At 45.2% G+C, this 24,216-nt stretch overlaps 1 protein-coding gene across 1 annotated transcript in view; it reads right to left on the reverse strand.

Moving 5' to 3' along the window:
• CUNH9orf152 (chromosome unknown C9orf152 homolog) overlaps positions 1-23,639 on the reverse strand; it is a 61,040-nt gene extending 37,401 nt beyond the window's left edge. Inside the window, exons 1-2 of the mRNA XM_077491192.1 lie at positions 23,517-23,639; positions 22,445-23,052 (exon numbers count right to left, since the gene is read on the reverse strand). Coding sequence (XP_077347318.1) covers positions 22,445-22,667 — 223 coding nt within the window. The 5' untranslated portion in view covers positions 22,668-23,052; positions 23,517-23,639. The remainder of the gene's footprint in view (positions 1-22,444; positions 23,053-23,516) is intronic.
• Between the last annotated feature and the right edge of the window lie 577 nt (positions 23,640-24,216).

The following is a 24,216-nucleotide window of genomic DNA, read 5'->3' on the forward strand; positions in this document are numbered from 1 at the left end:
CATGGTTGGATTTTCAGCCAACAGCCTGTCATCACACCTTTCCCATCGGAAAATCCGATTGTGTGCACGAGGCTTGAACCTCTGGTAAACTGCTAAAAGCAGTGATGGACGAACTTCCGACGGGACGTTTCGCGAACGCGAAACGCGAACGGACACAAACGTTCGCGAAAACGACCGTTCGCCGCGGGCTCCATTGACTTCAATGGGAGGCGAATTTCGCAAACCTTTAGGTCGAATTTGCGGCCACGGGGTAATTATTAGGGGGTAGCACGTAGTCCCACCACCTGGACAATAGCATAATACATGTATGAGGTGAATTTGGGATCGATAACTACAAGCATTTTTTTTTTATTTGGGAAATTGTTCTGACAATTCAGGACTATGGAGCTAATGAAGGCAATGGAGGAGAGGGAAGGTCAGGGACCAGGGTAGGCAAACAAGAGGGTGCAGGAGATACAGAGCACTGACAGCAGCACCGTAATACAGAGCACTGACATCAGCACCGTGACATACAGCGCTGACAGCAGCTCCGTGACATACAGCGCTGACAGCAGCTCCGTGACATACAGCGCTGACAGCAGCTCCGTGACATACAGCGCTGACAGCAGCTCCGTGACATACAGCGCTGACAGCAGCTCCGTGACATACAGCGCTGACAGCAGCACCGTGACATACAGCGCTGACAGCAGCTCCGTGACATACAGCGCTGACAGCAGCTCCGTGACATACAGCGCTGACAGCAGCTCCGTGACATACAGCACTGACAGCAGCTCCGTGACATACAGCGCTGACAGCAGCTCCGTGACATACAGCGCTGACAGCAGCACCGTGACATACAGCGCTGACAGCAGCTCCGTGACATACAGCGCTGACAGCAGCTCCGTGACATACAGCGCTGACAGCAGCTCCGTGACATACAGCGCTGACAGCAGCTCCGTGACATACAGCGCTGACAGCAGCTCCGTGACATACAGCGCTGACAGCAGCACCGTGACATACAGCGCTGACAGCAGCTCCGTGACATACAGCGCTGACAGCAGCTCCGTGACATACAGCGCTGACAGCAGCTCCGTGACATACAGCACTGACAGCAGCTCCGTGACATACAGCGCTGACAGCAGCTCCGTGACATACAGCGCTGACAGCAGCACCGTGACATACAGCGCTGACAGCAGCTCCGTGACATACAGCGCTGACAGCAGCTCCGTGACATACAGCGCTGACAGCAGCTCCGTGACATACAGCGCTGACAGCAGCTCCGTGACATACAGCGCTGACAGCAGCTCCGTGACATACAGCGCTGACAGCAGCTCCGTGACATACAGCGCTGACAGCAGCACCGTGACATACAGCGCTGACAGCAGCTCCGTGACATACAGCGCTGACAGCAGCTCCGTGACATACAGCGCTGACAGCAGCTCCGTGACATACAGCGCTGACAGCAGCTCCGTGACATACAGCGCTGACAGCAGCTCCGTGACATACAGCGCTGACAGCAGCTCCGTGACATACAGCGCTGACAGCAGCTCCGTGACATACAGCGCTGACAGCAGCTCCGTGACATACAGCGCTGACAGCAGCTCCGTGACATACAGCGCTGACAGCAGCTCCGTGACATACAGCGCTGACAGCAGCTCCGTGACATACAGCGCTGACAGCAGCTCCGTGACATACAGCGCTGACAGCAGCTCCGTGACATACAGCGCTGACAGCAGCACCGTAAGCAGCCCCAGGAGGAAGTCAGCACAGCACAGGGATGGTGTGATCCCCTCATAATAAGAACCCCCAGGAGGAAGTCAGCACAGCACAGGGATGGTGGGAGCCCCTCATAATAAGAACACCCAGGAGGAAGTCAGCACAGCACAGGGATGGTGGGAACCCCTCATAATAAGCAGCCCCAGTAGAAATATGACACCGCTCAACCTCTTCAAAGAGGAGGGTAGGGGCATATAGTACGGTGTGCTTTTTTGGGTCAGGGAAGTGAGCCAAATGAATTAAGAAGGTCTGTGTGCTTGATTCCAAAAATTGTTTATAGACATATACATGGTCTACTGATCACATGTGTTGAATTCCTCCGAGATCCATGCCTCATTCATTTTTAGAAATGTGAGGTAGTTAACACTGTGGTGAGCTAGGCGAGTACGCTTATCGGTCACAATCCCCCCTGCTGCGCTGAACGTCCTTTCGGACAGGACACTGGATGAGGGGCAAGCCAACAGTTCGATTGCAAATTGGGCAAGCTCTGGCCAGAGGTCAAGCCTGCCCACCCAGTAGTCTAGGGGTTCATCACTCCTCAGAGCGTCCACATCGGCCGTTAACCCAATGTAGTCGGACACCTGACGGTCTAGGCGTTCCCTGATGCTGGATCCGGATGACACCTGTCGATGGGTCGGCTGAAAGAATGACCTCATATCCGAAGTCACCAACACATCTTCAAACCGGCCTCTTCTTGCAGGCGCTGTTGGATTGGTACCCGCAAATCCTTCTCTGGGAGTGGGAATTGCTCCTCTGCCAGCGCACGCAAAAGCAGAATGCAGCATTTCTCGAAGCAAGGCCTGGAAGTGCTGCATTCTGACAGCCCTCTGCGACGGCGGTAACATTTCCGCCATTTTGTGTTTGTACCGGGGGTCTAAGTACGTTGCCACCCAGTACTGGTCCTTGACCCTCATGCTTTTTATACGGGGGTCCCTATTAAAACACTGGAGCATGAAGGCCCCCATTTGCACTAAAGTGGAAGCGGTGTGGTGGCCTGGCTCCTGCTCATCATCCAGGATAATGTCGTCCTCTTCATTCTCCTCTCCCCATCCTCGCACAACAGGGATCCCAGAAAGGTTTAAAGCATGCTCTTCTTGCTCCTGCTCATCCGCCCCGGCACCATCCTCCTCTGACTCCTCATCAGACTCCTGTTGTTGACTTGTCTCAGATAGAGTAGCCCCCCCTGGGAATTCATCCAGCATTGCGACTTCCTCATCTTCCCGCTCCTGCTCCTCCACAGCCTGATCAATGACACGACGCAATGCACGCTCCAGAAAGAAGGCATAAGGTACCATGTCACTGATGGCGCCATGGCTGCGACTGACCAGTTTGGTGATCTCCTCAAATGGCCGCAGAAGTCTGCATGTGTCGCGCATGAGCAGCCACTGGCGCGGTGAAAAAAAACCCAGCTCCCCAGAACCGTTTCTTTCGCAGAGTTCATACAGGTAGACGTTAACTGCACGTTTCTGCTGGAGCAGCCTATCAAGCATATAGAAGGTTGAGTTCCATCGCGTCGGGCAATCGCAAATAAGACGTCTGACCGGCAGATGGTGTCGCCGCTGAATGTCAGCAAGGCGAGCCATGGCCGTGTAAGATCTTCTGAAATGGGCCGAGATTTTCCTTGCCTGCCGCAAGATGTCCTGGACCCCAGGGTATTTGACAAGGAATCGCTGCACGACCAAGTTTAAGACGTGTGCCATGCACGGCACGTGCGTGATTTTGCCCTGTTTCAATGCGCTAAGCAGATTGGCACCGTTGTCACACACCACTTTACCAACTGTCAAATTGAGCGGTGTTAGCCACTCATCTGCCTGTGAACGCAAAGCTGAAAGGAGTGCCGGGCCAGTGTGGCTCTTTGCTTCCAGGCACAACAGACGCAGCACGGCATGGCAACGTCTCACCTGGCATGTGGAATAGGTTCTGGGGAGCTTGGGCGGTGCAGTGGAAGAGACGCTAGCAGCGGAAAAGGAGGAGGCAGCTGAGGAGGAGAGGGAGGAGGATGGAGTAGGAGGAGGAGAAGAAGAGTCAGGCCTGCATGCAATCCGTGGCGGTAAAACCAAATCTACACGGGTGCCACGGGTTACATGCTTGACGGCCGTCAGAAGGTTCACCCAGTGGGCAGTAAAACTGATATACCTTCCCTGCCCGTGTTTGCTAGACCACGTGTCTGTGGTCAGATGTATCTTGGCACCGACACTGTGTGCCAGAGATACATTCACTTGCCGCTGAACATGGCCATATAGCTCTGGGATGCCCTTCTCTGAGAAATACTTCCTTCCTGGGACCTTCCATTGTGGTGTTCCAATGGCCACAAATTTGCGAAAGGCCTCCGAGTCCACCAGTTTATATGGCAGTAGTTGGCGGGCTATGAGTTCTGACAAGCCAGCCGCCAACCGTTGGGCAAGAGGGTTATCCGGCGTCATCATTTTTTTACGCTCAAACATTAGGCCCACGGAAGCCTGCCTTTTTGCAGAAAAATGTGAGCTTGGCGTGATGGAAGGTGGAGTGGAGGACAATTGTGAGGAGAGAGGAGAAGGAGAAGTAGAAGACGAGGCTGGACGGTGAGAGCCTGCAGTGTGGCTTTGTGTGTTCCGTTGCTCCCACTGGGCTCGGTGATGGCTGCTCATGTGCCTTCTTAAGGCGGTCGTCCCTAGGTGAGTATTGGGCTTACCGCGACTAACGCGTTGACTGCAAAGATTGCAGATGGCAACGCTATTGTCAGCAGCGGACACGTTAAAAAAAGCCCACACTGCGGAGCCATGTGCCGGTGTCCTGGGAGCGCCAGATGTGACCGTACATGGTCGATGACTCGCTCCTGATACATTTGCAGTCTGCTTTGTCCCTGCTGTGCAATGTAAGTCATTGCTGCTTCTCCTCCCTATCTGCTGGTCCATATCTCCCTCTGAACTCCCCTCCTCTTCCTCTCTTGTGGGCACCCACGTGACATCACTAGACACGTCATCATCAACGTCACCTTCCCCACCGCTATAAGTAGAGTAGGCAGCAACACCGGGGACCAACCTCCTCCTTGGGCTGATCTGGGTACTGGCGTCAGACTGCTGAGTAGCGCTTGTTGCTACCTCCTCTTCCTGATCCAATACCAAGAGTGGCTGCGCATCAGAAATGTCCTCTTGATATGGATCGGAAAATAATTCCAGTGACTCAAGCGGAAGGTATGTGGTGGTGGTGGTGGTGGTCGTGTTGTTGGTGGTAGTGTCTTTGGGGGTGCACATAGCAGAGAGTGAAGAAGAGGGTGCAGATCGAGAGGATGAGGAGGGTGCAGAAGAGTAAGGCTGAGCGAGCCACTCAACCAAGTCTGGTGCATCCTTTAAAGTAATTGAACGCACCTTCTGCAACTTCCCACTTTGGCTCAAGCCTGTTGCTCCTGCCCTACCCCTACCACCCCTGCGGAAGGGCCTGCCTCTTCCTCTGCATGTCATTTTTTAAATGACCCTGTGACAAAACTCTTAGTCCCTATACCGCTGAAGGACTGCTGCAGTATAGGTGAGCGGTCAGCAGTGGTGCACGTCAACCCTATCTATTGTGGACCTATAGCGGTCCTTACAGAACAGCAGACTGTACCGCACTCAAGCCTATGTACCGTAGCACCCTATACCAAGTTACCAGTCCTTATAAGAACTTTTGTGGACCAAGCAGGTTGTGTATTAGTGTTTAGCAGACTGTACGTCAGTCCCTATACCGCTGAAGGACTGCTGCAGTATAGGGCAGCGGTCAGCAGTGGTGCACGTCAACCCTATGTATTGTGGACCGATAGCGGTCCTTACAGAACAGCAGACTGTACCGCACTCAAGCCTATGTACCGTAGCACCCTATACCAAGTTACCAGTCCTTATAAGAACTTTTGTGGACCAAGCAGGTTGTGTGTTAGTGATTAGCAGACTGTACGTCAGTCCCTATACCAATGAAGGACTGCTGCAGTATAGGGCAGCGGTCAGCAGTAGTGCACGGCAACCCTATGTATTGTGGACCGATAGCGGTCCTTACAGAACAGCAGACTGTAACGCACTCAGGCCTATGTACCGTAGCACCCTATACCAAGTTACCAGTCCTTATAAAAACTTTTGTGGACCAAGCAGGTTGTGTGTTAGTGTTTAGCAGACTGTGCGTCAGTCCCTATACCGCTGAAGGACTGCTGCAGTATAGGGCAGCGGTCAGCAGTGGTGCACGTCAACCCTATCTATTGTGGACCGATAGCGGTCCTTACAGAACAGCAGACTGTACCGCACTCAAGCCTATGTACCGTAGCACCCTATACCAAGTTACCAGTCCTTATAAGAACTTTTGTGGACCAAGCAGGTTGTGTATTAGTGTTTAGCAGACTGTACGTCAGTCCCTATACCGCTGAAGGACTGCTGCAGTATAGGGCAGCGGTCAGCAGTGGTGCACGTCAACCCTATGTATTGTGGACCGATAGCGGTCCTTACAGAACAGCAGACTGTAACGCACTCAGGCCTATGTACCGTAGCACCCTATACCAAGTTACCAGTCCTTATAAGAACTTTTGTGGACCAAGCAGGTTGTGTGTTAGTGATTAGCAGACTGTACGTCAGTCCCTATACCAATGAAGGACTGCTGCAGTATAGGGCAGCGGTCAGCAGTAGTGCACGGCAACCCTATGTATTGTGGACCGATAGCGGTCCTTACAGAACAGCAGACTGTACTGCACTCAGGCCTATGTACCGTAGCACCCTATACCAAGTTACCAGTCCTTATAAAAACTTTTGTGGACCAAGCAGGTTGTGTGTTAGTGTTTAGCAGACTGTGCGTCAGTCCCTATACCGCTGAAGGACTGCTGCAGTATAGGGCAGCGGTCAGCAGTAGTGCACGGCAACCCTATGTATTGTGGACCGATAGCGGTCCTTACAGAACAGCAGACTGTAACGCACTCAGGCCTATGTACCGTAGCACCCTATACCAAGTTACCAGTCCTTATAAGAACTTTTGTGGACCAAGCAGGTTGTGTGTTAGTGATTAGCAGACTGTACGTCAGTCCCTATACCAATGAAGGACTGCTGCAGTATAGGGCAGCGGTCAGCAGTAGTGCACGGCAACCCTATGTATTGTGGACCGATAGCGGTCCTTACAGAACAGCAGACTGTACCGCACCCAAGCCTATGTACCGTAGCACCCTAGACAGACCAAGTTACCAGTCCTGATAAAGAGCTTTGTGGAACAAGTGAGTTGTGAATGATTAGCAGACTGCAGCAGAAGGGCAGCAGTCAAGTATAATATTCTTTCTATATTTGGAAGAAAGAATATTATACGTGTACAAGCCTATTACCGTACCACTGATACCAGTCCTGAAAAGAACCTTTGTGGAACTAATAGTAACAGCAAGTCTTTAAAATTATCCTCACTGCCTGACACACTGCTTCCTGCCTGTCCCTATACAAATTGGCAAAAAAGAGTAGGCTGGAACGATTAGCTGGAACAGCTCTTTTGTGGACCTGATAGTAACAGCTAATGATGATGATGATGATGATGATGAAGAAAGACTAATCTGGCTGAGCTGTCCCTAAAATAGCAGCATACAGCGCTCTGTCCCTTTATCTAAACTGACAAAAGAAACTCAGGCTGCTGACCTAACACCTATACCAGTCCTGAAAAGAACTTTTGTGTACCAAATAGCTAGCGTTTTCTCTGTCCCTACTCCACACAGGATCCTTTCCCTACAGTGACAGAAGAAAGAATGTAAAATGGCCACCGGATCGGGTGTATTTATAGGTTAGGGGGAATGTCCAAGTGTCCATGAGCTGTCATGTCTCAATTGGTTGTCCTGTAACACATGATAAACGTGTCACGAAAGGTTAAAGTTCTTGTATACATTAAACACGTAAGTCCGCCGGGGCGAACGACGGAAAAAGGCGTTCGAACCCGCGGACGGCGAAAGTCGGAAATTCGCCGCGAAACGACCGCCGGGCGAACCGTTCGGCCATCACTACAACTGAACTATATAAGAGTGAACTGTGTTGCCTTCCTAAAGGATCTGTAACACTTTTCAACCATTCTTCTGATCCAGGCACCTCTATCAGAGAGCGTAGATAGCTTGGAGACCTTCTTTTTCCATACTGAAATTATGCAGTACAGCTTGGTGTCCAGCCTTGCTGCTTAGATAATTAATGAGCTGCAACTAATGAAGTCATCTTTGTGCTATATTAAATATATATTTTTGTTTCTCTTTCATTGCACATGATTCTTTGCAAGTGAATTTTCACCACAAATACTAAGTCAAAAGGAAAGTGAACATCCTATTTACTTTTAGAAAACCAAGCTGCTGGTGATATTGCATCATTTAGAAAGTCTCACTGTTCTATGTGCCAAGGCTGACCTAATGATGACTCCTTGGCTCTGTGTCATTTAGCTGTAAAAAAGTGCAAACGGTAAAGGGCATGTACTGGTCCATGGTGTAATTCTTCTCACTAAAAAATCCTAATCCCAACTGAAGGTAGCATTCCTTTACACTAAAAGCCCTATACACACGATCAGAAATTGTGCCAGCAAAAGTCAGATGTGAGTTTTTGGTCAGAAATTCCGACTGTGTGTATGCTCCATTGGACTTTTGCTGGCAGAATTCCAGCCAGCAAAAGATTGAGAGCAGGTTCCCTATTTTTCGGTCGGAAAAAGTTCTGATCGGAAATTCCGATCATCTGTACAAATTCCGACACGCAAAATTCCTATGCATGCTCGGAAACAATTTGACGCATGCTCGGAAACAATTTGACGCATGCTCGGAAACAATTCGACGCATGCTCGGAAACAATTTGACGCATGCTCGGAAACAATTCGACGCATGCTCGGAAACAATTTTAACGCATGCTCGGAAACAATTTGACGCATGCTCGGAAACAATTCGACGCATGCTCAGAAACTATTTGATGCATGCTCAGAACCAATTTGACGCATGCTCGGAAACAATTCGAAGCATGCTCAGAAACTATTTGATGCATGCTCGGAAACAATTTGACGCATGCTCGGAAACAATTTGATGCATGCTCGGAAACAATTTGATGCATGCTTGGAAACAATTTGACGCATGCTGGGAAACAATTTGATGCATGCTTGGAAACAATTTGACGCATGCTCGGAAACAATTTGACGCATGCTGGGAAACAATTTGATGCATGCTTGGAAACAATTTGACGCATGCTGGGAAACAATTTGATGCATGCTCGGAAACAAGTTGATGCATGCTTGGAAACAAGTTGATGCATGCTTGGAAACAATTTGACGCATGCTGGGAAACAATTTGACGCATGCTCGGAAGCATTGAACTTCATTTTCTTAGCTCATTGTATTGTTGTACATAACCGCGTTCTTGACGGTCAAAAGCTCAGAGAACTTTTGTGTGACCGTGTGTATGCAAGCCAAGCTTGAGCGGAATTTTGCCGGAAAAACATCCAAGTTTTTTCTGACGGAAAATTTACTCGTGTGTACGGGGCATTAAAGTATAAGGAAAAACTCCAAAACAACAATTTGAGATATTGCAGTATAAACATGGTGGCTGCATGTTTCCCTTTATTTTCAGACTCTTTTTCTGTATTCTCACATTGTGATTCTGTCCGTAACAAATTTCATATCCTAAATTGACAACGCTCATCCACCGTATTGTATCTGTGGAGAAGCAGTGTTAGGATTGTAAGCTCCCAGAAGCAGGGCCCTGCTAGCCCTCTTGTATTGAATTGCATAGCTCCCAACTGTCCTTGATTTCGAGGGACTGTCCCTGATTTGGAGCAATGTCCCTCTGTCCCTCATTCCTCCTCATTTGTCCCTCATTTTGGCTTTTACATTTTTGTAAAATGTAAAAGCCAATATAAAGGAACAGTAGTGGTAAAAAAAGCTCTTGTGGGTTGAACCAATCTTTTATTTTTTGTACAATTCTCCTTTAAGGAGGCATGGCAAGGGGTGTGTCCTATGCCTGCATACCTTTGCTGATAGGTGTCCCTCATTCCCATTTCAAAAAGTTGGGAGGTATCGAATTGTATTGTTGTCTCCCTTTATATTGTAAGGCCCCATTCACACCTGAGCGTTTTGTAGCTTGAAGCCTGAAACTACAAAACACTTGAGGGGAAAAAATCTATTATTCTCAATGGAAATGTTCACATCTCCACTCCATGTCGCCTGAAACTCAAACAAGTTCGGGACCCTTTTTTGTCGCTCCAATCGGGCAGATTTGGGCGTTTTTCTTCTTTTTACTTTGGTTATCTTTTGCCCTGCACAAAAGCGTGGCAAAACATCGTAAAAAAACGCAGCAAAATCGCCGTAAAAAAGCACAGTAAAAACGCTGCAAAATCACGGTAAAATCGCACGATTTTCTGCCTGAAAACGCTATGCTCAGGGGGCCTAAAGTGCTGCGCAAACTGTTGGCACTATATAAATAATGTAAAATAATACTAATTACTCTAGATCAGCACTACAAGCACCAACTCAAATAATTTCCATAACATAGAGGGGAGAGATTATGTAGTAACCACAATGTAACTGATAACAGTCAACAAAGGCAGATTGCACAGGAAGTTATCAGCTGGCAAGATCTGAAACAGAATCAATAGTTTTTTTTGCACTTCCAAAGCAGAGCAAGGTATGCAGTAGGAGGATGGGGAGAGGAAACATTTTAATGAATAGTAGAGTTAGTATTATCTTCCACTTTAATTGTTAACATTTACATACAATTTAAGAAGGATTTAAGGGAAGGGAGTTTTATTGGGATTTGACTATATGAACTGGAAAATCTAGATTATGTTACTTAGATTTTTTTTAACGTTTTGCTTACTATAGGAAAAGTTCAATTAAGTTAAAGCTTTTATTGTTGGAATGTTATTCTAACTTCTTAATGTGTCCATATCTTCCTAGGAGGAGCTCCTAAACTTCTTTGATAAAAGCTGGACATAGATTGAGAGTCTGACAACAATCTTGCAAGAAGAATTAGCAGATTACCCTGGTTTCCTCATTTAATTATTGCGTTTTGGTAAATACATTCTGCCATTCATGGCCTTACCACTCTGCTTTTCTGTTTGTTCCTCTCCTAAGTATGTGCAGTAGGAAAATCAAAGCCTACCCAGCAGGTCCATCAGTAAAAAATAAGAGGAGAGTATAGTGTATCTAACCATTACAGCTATGTCAGGGATGTGCGGCGAGGTGCCTAGTATCAGAGCCAGATACACACAGGTTACATACGCCACAAACGTTAGAGCGAGAGCGATAATTCTAGCACTAGACCTCCTCTGTAACTCTAAACATGTAACCTGTAAAAAAAAAAGTCACCTATGGAGATTTATAAGTACTGAAGTTTGGCGCCATTCCACAAGTGTGCTCGATTTTAAAGCGTGACATGTTAGGTATCTATTTACTCAGTGCAACAGCATCTTTCACACTATACCAAAAAATCGGGCTAACCTTAGTTTAGTGTTTTTAAAATTTTTATTCATGAAGCTGCGCAAATACTGTGTGACATAAAAAGTTGCAACGACCACCATTTTATTCCCTAGGGTGTCTGCTAAAAAAAATAATACATATATAAAATATATCTATATCTATAGATGTATATATCTATATATAAAATGTTTGGGGTTTCTGAGTACCGTATTTATCAGCGTATAAGACGCGCCCCAAGTTTGGGAGGGAAGTTTAAGGAAAAAAAACGTACATTTAAATGCCCATCAATGCAGCCTTATCAGTGTCCATCTGCAGCCTTGTCCATCATTGCACCCTTGTCAGTGTCATTTGCAGCCTTGTCCATCATTTGTAGCCTTGTCATTTGCAGCCTTGTCAGTTTTTTTGCAGCTTTTCCTTTTAAAAATGGCGCCAACGCGATACAGAGCCGGATGTCCTGTGTATCTCGGCGGCGCTCGGTAGTTCTCGGCGGCTTTCGCCCGTTCTTGGCAGCTTTCGGCTGCCATTGGCCGTTCTCGGCAAAGGTGGTTGTAAGCCGCCAAGAAGAGCCGAAGGCGGTTGAAAGCCGCCAAGAAGAGCCGAAGGTGGCTGAAAGCAGCCCAGAGGCTGACAACGGCGGGGGGATTGGTGTATAACACACACCCCTGATTTTAAGGGGAAAAAAGTGCATGTTATACGCCGATAAATATGGTAATTTTCCCCCCCAAAAAATAAGATTTTTAAATGTAGGAAAGAAGTGTCAGAATTGGGCTGTGTGGCGAGGGGTTAATTACCATAAGTAATATACAAATAATTATTATATATTGTTTTTAAGGTAATTTACTATATTTTCAAAATCTGAACTCAAGCAGGTGGCTTAATAGACTAATACTGAAGTTTGAATTTATAACTTTCAACCAGTAATTTCACAGTAAATAGATAAATAATAAATTATTACGTTATAACTAGGGATGAGCCGAACACCCCCCGGTTCGGTTCGCACCAGAACTTGTGAACGGCCCCCACGTTCGTTACGAACGTTAGAACCCCATTGAAGTCTATGGGACTCGAACGTTCGAAATGGAAAGTGCTAATTTTAACGGCTAATATGCAAGATACTGTCCTAAAAAGGGTTTGGGGACCTGACTCCTGCCTCAGGGGACATGGGTCAATGCAAAAAAAAGTTTTAAAAACGGCCGTTTTGGCGGGAGCACTGATTTTAATGACGATTAATGTGAAAAAAAAAAAGTGAAATATTACTTTAAATATGGTGCCTGGGGGGTGTCTGTAGTATGCTTGTGAAGTGCCACGTGTTTCCCGTGTTTAGAACAGTCCCTGCACAAAATGACATTTAACGGAAATAACACCATTTAAAACTGCTTGCGGTTTTAATGTTATATCTGGTTCCTGCAATATGGTTGAAAATCATTCAGAAAAATGGCATGGGTAGCCCTCCCTGCCCATTACCAGCCTATTTGGGTCTTGTACGCATATTAAGGGGAACCCTGTACCCATATTAAAAAAAGGAAATGCGTGTGGCCCCCAGGCCCTATATACTCAGAACAGCAGTATACAGGCGGTGCAAACAAGACAGGGACTGTGTAGGTTTGTTGTGTTAAGTTGAATCTGTTTGTAATTTTCAACTGGTACATTTTTAAAGTGTAGCTCCAGTCAAAAAAACTATTTTTAAGCTTTTTGGAAAACATAGGGAAGGGTTATCACCCCTGTATAATTTGTTTTGCCATCCGTCTTTTTTCATCTCACTTGCTGCTGTCTCCTTGCGTTTGCAAGTAGGAGATGTTTGTAAGTTGGATGTTTGAAAGTAGGGGCCTGCCCTATATTATAGCGGTATGTACTGGGTACAGAGCACGCAGACAGCACGCACTATCTCCTAACACTACTGACTGCAAGCTCTATTATTAACCACTTGACCACTGGGCACTTAAACACCCTTAATAACCAGACCAATTTTCAGCTTTTGGTGCTCTCACATTTTGAATGACAATTACTCAGTCATGCAACACTGGACCTATATGAAATGTTTGTCCTTTTTTTCACACAAATAGAGCTTTCTTTTGGTGGTATTTAATCACCTCTCAGTTTTTTTATTTTTTGTGCTATAAAAGAAAAAAGACCGGAAATTCTGCGAAAAAAATGAATTTTTCTTTGTTTCTGTTATAAAATTTAGCAGATTAGTAATTTTTTCTTCATAAATTTTTTTTTACTGGTTACATGTTTTGAGTTGCAGAGGAGGTCTAGGACTAGAATTATTGCTCTCGCTCTAACGTTCTCGGCGATACCTCACATGTGTGGTTTGAACACCGTTTTCATATGTGGGCGGGGCTTACGCATGCGTTCGCTTCTGCATGCGAGCACATGGGGACATGGGCGCTTTAATTTTTTTTTTTTTATTGTTCATTTTACTTTATTTATTTTAGTTTGACATTTTTTTCCCCAAAAATATATTTTTGATCACTTTTATTCATATTACAAGGAATGTAAACATCCCTTGTAATAGGAATATGGGGTGACAGGTCCTCTTTACAGTGAAATCTGGGGGTCAATATGACCCCACATCTCACCTCTAGGCTGGGAAGCCTGAAATAAAAAATAAAAAAAAGATTCTGGCTTTGATCGTACTGGCGAGTTGGTAGAAGCATCGGAGGGCGGTGAGGGGTGGGGGGCGTCTATGGCTGGGTATTTCAGGGTATCACCGAGTATGGCTGGGTATCTCCGAGTATGGCTGGGTATGGCAATTTATGGCAGGGTATTGCAGAGTATTGGCGGGGTATTGGCGGGGTACTACAGAGTAATAGCAGGGTACTGCAGAGTATTGGGGAGTACTACAGAGTAATGGCAGGGTACTGCAGAGTAAAGGTAGGGTACTGCAGAGTAATGGGGGGTACTGCAGAGTAATGGCAGGGTACTGCAGAGTATGCACTGGTATTGCAGAGTATTGGCAGGGAATTGAGGGGTTAAATTCGGTGAGCAGCGATGTGGGCACTGCAGATGCAGCCCACATCGCTGCTGACACCGATCTCTTTCCCCTCCGCTGTACCGATCGGTACAGAGAGGGGAGGGAGGAACCGGCGTCATAACATGACGCCGGTTTGTTTACAAGTGATCACTCTGTCATTTGACGGAGCGATCACGTGGTAAACGGCCGCGACGAGCGGCCGTTTACCGTGATCCGTGATGCGCCGGGTCCTGTGGACCCGGCGGTCACGGATGCTCTCGAGTGCGCGCCCCAGGGGGCGCGCGAGAGCAGAATTCTGGGAGGCCGTTAATTAACGGCCTCTCAGAGTTAAACAACCGCCCTGAAGCCGTTAATCGGCAATGGGCGGTTGTTAAGTGGTTAAAGATAGATCACTAGCTAGCTATATAGGTGAGGTGAATATAGTGTAGTGGTGTATACTGCGGTCAGGGCACAGACAATAACCACTACACAAGAGCAAGATAGGAAATCAGCCAAAAACGATTGGTGTGTAACTGTGTTGAAGGTACACAGAACACCCACTGCTTCAGATGCCAACACACTACACGAGGCCGCCTCAAAGGCGGCCTTATATAGTGTGGGGCGTGCACTAGTTGCCTGTGGCCAATCATGGCTCTCCTCGCTGCTGGCGCTGCGATTGGCCAAGCATGCGGGGTCACAGTGCATGCTTGGCCAATCATGAGCCAGCAATGCACTGCGCCATCGCAGTGCATTGTGGTCCGCGCGCGCCATACGAATTTTGACGCGAACGGACCAAGAGTTCGGATTTCGCCGAACGCCCGAACAGCCAATGTTCGAGTCGAACGTACGTTCGACTCGAACACGAAGCTCATCCCTAGTTATAACATATAGCATATACATTTATGATTTAGCTTGAATATAACAGTACTTTTCAGCAGGCAGCAGATTCTCATGATCCCTCTTAATGGTGTGAGAAAAACATGGGATTGTGTGTAAATCTTATACACATAAACGCATGTTTTTTTCCTTCTAGTTGAGAGGGCTGGGCTGGAAGGGAGCATTTGTCTTTTAGACACATGCCCCTTCTATGACACTGCAGTGAGAGGCGTGCCTCCACTGCAGCATTTTTATTGGACAGCTTCTTGGGCCAATGGTACTTTACCATTGGTCCAAGACCCCAAGCTGTTCATTGAGCTCAGTGCCTCTGACAAGAATTGAGGAGAGGCACTGTGAGCTCATCCTCTCAGTCTGCTGCAAACAAAGTGTGCCAGCTTGTATTTAAACTGGTCACTTTGTATATAGCTTCTGATAGGCTGTGCAAGGAGCCCTGTGTCCCTGGAACCATAGGTCATAGGATCCCCACATTTTTACTAGTGGTGGGGTAGGACCCGACCTAGGCCGCGCTATGACCATTGAAGCTCAATTCTTTTTTTTAAATGCTCATGGTAGCCCTGCCTCACCTGCCTCCCCTGACTGCACGTCCCTGAGCTATGTATATAAAAGTCAGAGGAATGTTTTGAAGCTCTTGTATGCATACTTCTTCCACTTCAATAATTTGAAGTATTGGAACAACAGAATCAGTATAAACAAGCATTTTCATAAGCAGAGCTTAGCAATGGCAGCTTCTCTCAAAACAGACTTCCTTTAGGGCCCATTCACACCAGAAACTGTCTGTTTACTACATGTTTTTTCATGCACAAGGATGTGCATTAGCAGTGCAGAAAAATGCAGCTTCCTGTACTTTTTTCACTGTGAAATAGTGTGAACTATGTCTGTGGGTCAAATCAGGATTTTGGACTTTCTGTGCAGTTGAAGTGCAGTCAAAAATGCATTCCGTTGCATCTGGTGTGAATATACCCTTAGGCCCCTTTCACATAGACATGATCAGGTCTGCCTGTCAGTTTTTCAGGCAGACCTGATTAAATGGTCCATGTATTCCTATGGACCGGCAGGTGTAAATAGCCTGGTTTCCATTTACACCCACCTTCCTCTAATCCAATCTGGTCCGCTAAAAAAACAAAAAAACGGAAGGGGATCTGCTACCCCCCATCTAGGTAGATCGTATTGGACGGCAGTTGGTTGTAAAAGGACAACTGGTTCATTTAAACCCAACCACCCGTAGAGCAGAGCGGGCTGTGTCTGCTCTGCATAAAGGGAGCAGACACGGATCTGTCATTCGCATGCTCTGCTCATCAGGGAAATCATGTGGATAGATCCCCTGCTGGGTAAATCGGATTCTGCCCCATGTGAAAGGGGCCTTAACCCTTGGAACATCATTCAGAAATAAAGTTTAGTGCACATGGCTCTCATATCACCTGGTCAGATACAGACATCCCAACCTGCAAAAAAAAAATTTCAGGGAGGTGGCACTTTGCGCCTGCATAACTCCCCCCTGGTGCAAAGCAAAATATTTTTTAAGTCACTTTTTTAATATTTTTTCAAAGTGCTTCTAGGGAAGGGGATTGGGGGTGGGTGGTATGTGGCAATGGACGGTGTCAGTAGTATTTTTAATAATTGATTTTTTTACAATTTTATTTGTTTTTAATTTTTTTTCACAATGCTTTTTGGGGGGAGGACAGTGTTGGTAGGGCAGGCGAGAGTAGTTTTTTATTTTATTTGTTTACAATTTTTCTTTTTTTACGATCATTTTTTTAATATATTTTTTGGGGGCATTGGTGAGATGTCAGGGGTTTAAACAGACCCCTGACATCTCCCCTTTGAGACAGACAAAGGGACTGAGGACACAGATTCCTCAGTCCCTATCTCAGCACTAAAGATGAATGAACAGGAGATAGAGGCTCCTGTTTATTCATAAACTGAGTAGAGTAAAAACAGCTTACTCTGCTTAGTTATCACAGGACACAGGAGCAATCTTGCTCACTGTGTCCTATTCCTGACAGTCCCCCCGCAACCAGCAGAAGAGAAGAGGGGAACCGACTGTGGGGGACAAGGGGGGGCAGAAGAGGACAGGTAGGGTGGAGGAGAACATGGGCGCCAGAGGAGAATGGGGGGGACAAGGAGCGGGCTGGAGGAGAACAGCAGGTGGGCGGAGAAGGACACGGAGGGGGCCGGGGGAGGAGCACACAGAACAGCTGGGAATGATCGGTGCGGCGGGAGGGACAGCTGTGAACACTGCTCTCCCTGTATAGCTTTTTAGCTGACAGCCATTGGAGGAAGAGAAGGAGAAGCGACTGTCAGCTAAAAATCTATATAAAGGAGATTGGTGTTCACAGTTGTTCTCCGCTGCACCAATCATTCCCGGGAGACTTGGGGTGTCTGCAGAGATATATATATGGGTGGATGATTGAAAGTTATAGTTGGAGAAATGACAATACATACCCAATGAATTTCTCATTTACTTGGGTACCAGTGACACTAATACAGTGATCAGTGCAAAAAAATACACTGTCAGGGAAGAGGTTAACATCAGAGCTGATCAAAGGGTTAAGTGTGCTCCTAGCGAGTGAGTTCTGACTGTGTGTGGGGGGTGGATTAACTGGAGGAAAACAGAGATTGCAAAAACACAAGATCTCCATTTTCCTCTCTGACAGAATGGCGGTCTGCCTTGTTTACATAGGCAGACCGCCGTTCTGCCTCTCCTGTCAACGATCGGTGGGTCCTGGCAGACATTGCATCCACTGGTCCCACTGATTGGTTCCCGCTGTTTCCAATCACAGCAGGAGTGGGTCGCCGGCTGCGCGTGCTCACCCTAGACCTGGAATAAGAGGCAACACACAGGTACATTGTTTTGTGCTACTGGGCCGCCCTGCCGACAGTAAATGTGAGGTGAGCGATCCGAAAGCGGTTAATTTAACAAGCTGAAGTTAAAACCTGATTGGCTACCATGCACCAGATTTTGCACTCTCCAGTCTTAGTAAATCAACCCCATAGACTTAATTTTGCAAGGGAATTTTCACCAGAGCTTAGCGAATGAGGTGAAGCTCCACTGATTTCCACTATCCAATCAAGTGCAAGAAAACAGGCTGTTTATTTTCCTTGCGTGTGATTGGGTAATCTTTGCAATGTGAAATTTCACCAAATTCACTAAGCTCAGGGACACATTCCCTTGCAAAGTGAACAGCCTATTTGTCTTTACTAAATCAACCCCAATGTCTGTTCATTGTGAGATGACAGGAAAAGTCCTGCAAGCACCAAGATGGCTGCTAGTAGCGTGCAAGCTGTATCTCTGATAACACCCATACTCAGAAACTCACACTGAATTTTTTTGGCAATGAAGTTCACAAAATTTAATTTTTAAAAGTTATACTTCTCAAACCAAACATCTGTTAACCTCCCTGGCGGTATGATTCAGTTTGGAATTAGGTGCTGAAAGCGGTACAATTATTTTGCATGGAAATCTGGCTTTTATTTTGTAGTCCTGTAATTCTTAGGAATAACGCTCTTAAATCTGTTCAAACCAGAGTCTAGCAGACTTCCCGGGTATGATAAAGTTTATAATATAATAAAGAATAATAAAAAATATTCAATAATGTAATCAAATCCTAAAACACTGAAAAAGGAACACGTTTTGGTTGCTATGGACAATCTCCAAATTCCAGGCAGAAGTGCATGCAGGGCACGGCACAGGCCACTAGGGACAAAGGGGGTGTGTAATTTTGTAATACAGTGCTGTGTGTGTTTTGTGTACTTTTACTTTTTTGAATTTGCCGTCGTTCTCCGCTCCCGTGCGCCGTAACGTCGCAGGGAACGGAGCTCGGCGGCATTCGGCACTGTGAATCGAGCGGAGGACAGCGCGGCGGACATCGCTGGATCCAGGGGACAAGGTAAGTAACTCTCCCTGTGTCCTCCCCTGCATCGAGCGATGCGATCCCGAGTCTGGCTCGGGGGTTACCGCTCCTGTAATTAAAATCCAGACTCGGGATTACCGCTAGGGGGGTTAATTTCTCCTTGTTACTTCAGCAGTACAAATCAATAGCAATGTACTTCATTATATTTACTACCAACGTGATAGTAATTAGTAGGGAACAGATTAACCTCCCTGGCGGTATGATTATTGCAGATTTTAGGTGCTGAAAGCGTTACCATTATTTTGCATGGAAATTTGGCGTTTTATATTGTAGGCCTGTAATTCTTAGAAATAATTCACTTAAAGAGGGATTCCACCAAAAAAAAATTATTAAAAGCCAGCAGCTATAAATACTACAGCTGCTGACTTTTAATAAATGGACACTCACCTGTCCCGGGTTCCAGCGATGCCGGCAGCCGAGGCCAATCGATCGCTCGGCTCTTGGCTGCTGCCGCCACCATTCTAGGTGAGGGAATCAGGAAGTGAAGCGAATCGGCTTCACTTCCCGGTTCCCTACTGCGCATGCGCGAGCCGCGCCGCGCAATAGGAAATCTCCGCGCTGTCACTGGGACCCGTGTGTGTCCCAGCAGTCAGCGCGGCAGGGCAGGAAATGGCGTAGACTCCCACGGGAGTCTATGCCCGGAAGTGGGTGAAAATACCTGACAGGTTTTTGACAGGTATCTCCACCCCCCTCCCCCCTGAAAGGTGTCAATTGTGACACCGGAGGGGGGGAGGGATCCGATCAGCGGAGGTTCCACTTTAGGGTGGAATCCTGCTTTAAATCCGTCCATACAAGATCCGTCCCAGGTATGATAAAATTTGAAATATGAAATCATAAATTATAATATAATAAAAAAAAAAAAAAAAAATATATATATATATATATATATATATATATATATATAAAATTATAACAAATAATAATATAATAATAATAAAAATGATTCAATAATGTAATCAAATCAAAAACACTGAAATATGCTGACTTGCAGAATTGTCGCTGTCATTACTTTTAGTGTTTGATGACGAATTTCCCCACAAATTCCTATCGCTCAATTCTGCGAGTGATTATAATTTATTATCGCTGTTTTCTAGCTGGTCTATAACCACTTTTGATGTATACGGACGTTTTTTGGTTGCTATGGACAATCTACAGTTTCCTGGCATAAAGAACAGTATTTATAATATAAAACTGCATGCAGGACACTGGACAGACCACTAGGGACAAAGGGGATGTGTAATTATTTGATGCAGTACTGTAATTTGTAAGATTACAGTATACTGTATCTACACTGTGTATTTTACTGTTTGAATTTGGTGCCGAACTCCGTCCCCGTGCGTCGCAGCGCTCGCAGTGAACGGAGCTCGGCACTGTGACAGATCGAGCGAGACACGGCGGCTCGCTGATCACATCGGGGAGACATCGCTGGATCCAGGGGACAAGGTAAGTAACCCCCTCCATGGATCCAGCGATGCGATCCCGAGTCTGGGTCGGGAATACAGTTTATGGTAATTAAATCTCACCCCGAGCCAGACTCGGGAACACCGCCAGGGAGGCTACATTATGGCAGTAAAAAAAAAAAAGTGTAAATCAAAGCAGAGATGTTGCCCATAGCAACCAATCGTCTTCCAATTGCTTTTTCTAGTATAGGATATAGAATAACAGAAGCAATGGAAAGTTTAAAAAATGGCAAACTAGAGTTACAATTATATAAAGAGATGAATGAAAAGCTATTAAAAACAGCTGGAAACTTGAAACTTTATAATGCAAATTACAAGCTTATCATACGAGTCTGACAGGATCTGCAGGTTGTTTTCAGTTGTACTTTTGTACTGTTGCCTAATATTTTGAGGCATACAGACATTCTGAAGTTCAGTAGCTGAAAACTATTCTGCTATTAGTTATAATTCAAGCTTATGCTATTTGGTGCAGTCTAAAAAAGCAAACATATAGAAAGCCACATTGTAGCTGTACCGAAAGGCAAACACCAACAATTCATGCATTTTTAGCTGGCATTTTAAACCTTAGTTTGCAAGTTAAAGTTTAGCCAACACCACTCATTCACTGTTTGTCAGCACTTTGAAATATGACTTATTCTGGGTTAAATCCAAAAGTACCAATATCCCACTTCTATTAGTCCAGGGCTATCACACACACTGGTTCCTGCATGCATAAGCATGTTTCTAAAATTTAAAGGCTGTAAAACTAGCATATTTTTTATCAGATATTTTTTTTTCCACAATAAATGTTAATATCCTAATGGCTTTTTTACAATAGATAATTGTATATTGATTGGTAATGTGACATAATTACCTGTAAATTGCACTTTTTTATTAGTATTTTGTATTATGGACAGACGTTGCATTGTTTAATAAATGCCATATATAGACAGCAATACAAATGTGATCCATGTGGATGAAAAATAATTGTAGAACTGTTCAGCCTTTTTTTCATGGGGGGCCCTGCAGATACTAATCTGTGTTACTCTGTTAGGCTGGATTCACACCTATGCATTTTTGGTGATTTTTGCATTTTGCAGATTTGCACTATAGAACGAGTTCCATAGGAATCCATGTTAAATCGACTGTAGTGCAAATCTGCAATATGCAAAAAGCACCAAAACTGCATAGGTGTGAATCCAGCCTTATAGCAAAGATTTCTAGCAGTATCATATCGTCTCCACTCTATAACTGTCTCCTCAGTCATGTCCCCAGTCTTCAACAACTCCTAAAGAGTGTTCTCAGTCTCTGAAAGTCTCCTGCAGCAAATCCAAAGTCCATGACCATCACTGTCAGTGGTCTCTGACCACCTCCGGTATTATGACCACTGTTTCTAAAAAAACTCTTGTATCATGTCCATAATGTTTGACTATATCCCGTTGTGCTATGAGGAAAGCTTTTGCCGAAACATATTGGCGTTTTGATGTTGCACTGCTGTTTGTGCTCAATAAAGATTTAAGAAGAAGCAATGGAATTGCCGCCATTCTTTTTGCAATTTTGATGTATGGGACACAACGGCCTGAGCACCGTTATTCAGCTCATCATCCTATAAACATGCGGTAGAGCTTGGGTGAGTTTTTATCTACATATACCGTTGTGCCTCTGCTGTTTCTGACCCTGAATTTTATGTGCTGCCCTTTGGTGATGTCAGGGGCCACACTTGAGGTCCCCCCATATCAGGATAGTTGACCACCACTGATCTAGATTAACTTTGAATTATTGACACTATACAGAATAAAAGGTACAAGTGAATGGGTAGGTGTGTAGATCCCTTAACAGCTGCTGGTTTTCTGTCTTGCATAAAATCTAAAATCATCAGCAAATTAAACTTCTGTGAACTTCAAAATAAAAAGTTTGACGTTGAGCATATACACCTTTTTTTTGGCTAACTTAACTTATTAGAAATGCAAGTTTTTTAATGCAAGTTCCCTCCTTCAAGCTTTATAAACAACAAACTTTGTGCGTTAATTGTTGGCTAACACAATTACAATACTCTGGTATAGAACTTCAAAGAGAAAGCTTTTCATGCTACGTACCTGCTTTGAACACAATTATGTGCGTCTGTAACTTTTGCTTTTGTTTTATGCCGTAGTATTGTTCTTCAAGGCGACTGATATCCATTTTGCTTAGCTTCCTGTTGCTGTCAGCAAGATCCTTGTAAGTGTGAGTCACAGATAAAATCTCGCTCATATATTTATACGCCTTTAGCATTTGTTCCCACAGAGGGAACTGCTGCATGCAGCCGCAGCACCCAGACATCTTCGTCTATGTCTTGTAACAAAACACAGTTAAGTTCAAAATCAGCCACCAATTAAGTTTTGAAAGCTGAACTGCAGTCTATAGCTACTGCCAGAACACTAGGGACACGCCGGCTCTGCTATCCCAGTAAATAGTAATTTGCTGCAAATATTTCAGGTTGGCTTGGTTGTCTTAGTTCAAAGTAAATGATAAGTCCAGAGCACACAGATTATTGACTCAAGGTAGAACAGAAATTGTAGCCAAGGGAAAGTAATGGGATTTACAGCAGCCAATAGGGAGGAACCCTTAACTACATTTACATAAAGGAGAATATCTTAGAACATATATTTTTCTCCAAATAAAGTATGCTTTTATAAAATGTCCTTGTGCCTGGTGATTTTGCCATCTGTAAAGTAAAAGGAAATGAAAAACAAGTGTCACAATTACCCAAATTAACATTTACCATAAGCACAAATCCGATTTTTTTTTAAAGGAGCGCTCCACCCAGGACAAATTGTGCCTTTAATGGTACATTCGTCTCAATGATGGACATCCTTTTCATAGAAATGGATGTGGAATCTACTGCACATACATGTCCATTTTTGTGAGGAGCTGTGCAGTTTCCAGCTGGAAGCACAGTGAAGTTCTACGAGGTGCGGGGACAGGTAGGAGTAGGATTGGCAAAAATGAAATTATCCTTTGAAGTGACTCTGATAAAAAGATAGTACATGCGTTTAAATGTGTTTTGATTTGGATTAGTTCGTTATGTTAAAGGGATTGGAAAGGCAGAAGGTTTTTTATCTTAATGCAATAAGTTAAAAAAAAAACTTCTGTGTGCAGCAGCCCCCCTCGGCCCCCCAAATACTTAACTGAGCCCGTCTTTATCCAGCGATGTTGCAGGAGTGACTAAGCTGCCCAGGACTCCTCTCCTCTTTGGCTGAGACAGCAGCTCTGGGCGATTGGCTCCCGCTGCTGCCAATCAAAATCATTCAGCCAATCAGGAGAGAGAGAGGGCGGGCCAGGTCACAGCTCCCTGTGTCTGAATGGACACAGGGAGCTGTGACTCAGTTCAGGTGCCCCCATAACAAGCTGCTTGCTGTGGGGGCACTCAACAGGAGGGAGGGGCCAGGAGCTGCAACCAGGGACCCGAAAAGAGGAGAATCCAGGCTGCTCTGTGCAAAACAAACTGCATAGAGCAGGTAAGTATAACATGTTTGTTATTAAAAACAAAAAAAAACAAAAAAAACAAGACTTTACAATGTCTTTAATCATTTTGTTTCATCATAATTATTATGTTAGAATGATTCGTTTTCCAAATATGTTTCATACATTTGGAATTCGTTTTGTATATTCAGATTTGTTTCATATATTCAGATTTGTTTTTTATATTCATTGCTCCCAATCAATTTGTAATTCAGAAGTTATTTCAGGAGAGTAGCTATGTTCATTTTAATACGTTTATTTTTATTTTTTTTGAGAAAGTACTTATGCACTCTTTTTGGGTGGGATAGAGGTGGATCCATCAGAATCTCCAAATCATAACATAACAAATTAAACTAAATTAATTTCA

Source organism: Lithobates pipiens, unplaced genomic scaffold (assembly GCF_037356315.1).
Source record: "Lithobates pipiens isolate NorthernLeopardFrog02 unplaced genomic scaffold, aLitPip1_a1.2 Scaffold_19, whole genome shotgun sequence".
Taxonomy (NCBI): domain Eukaryota; kingdom Metazoa; phylum Chordata; class Amphibia; order Anura; family Ranidae; genus Lithobates; species Lithobates pipiens.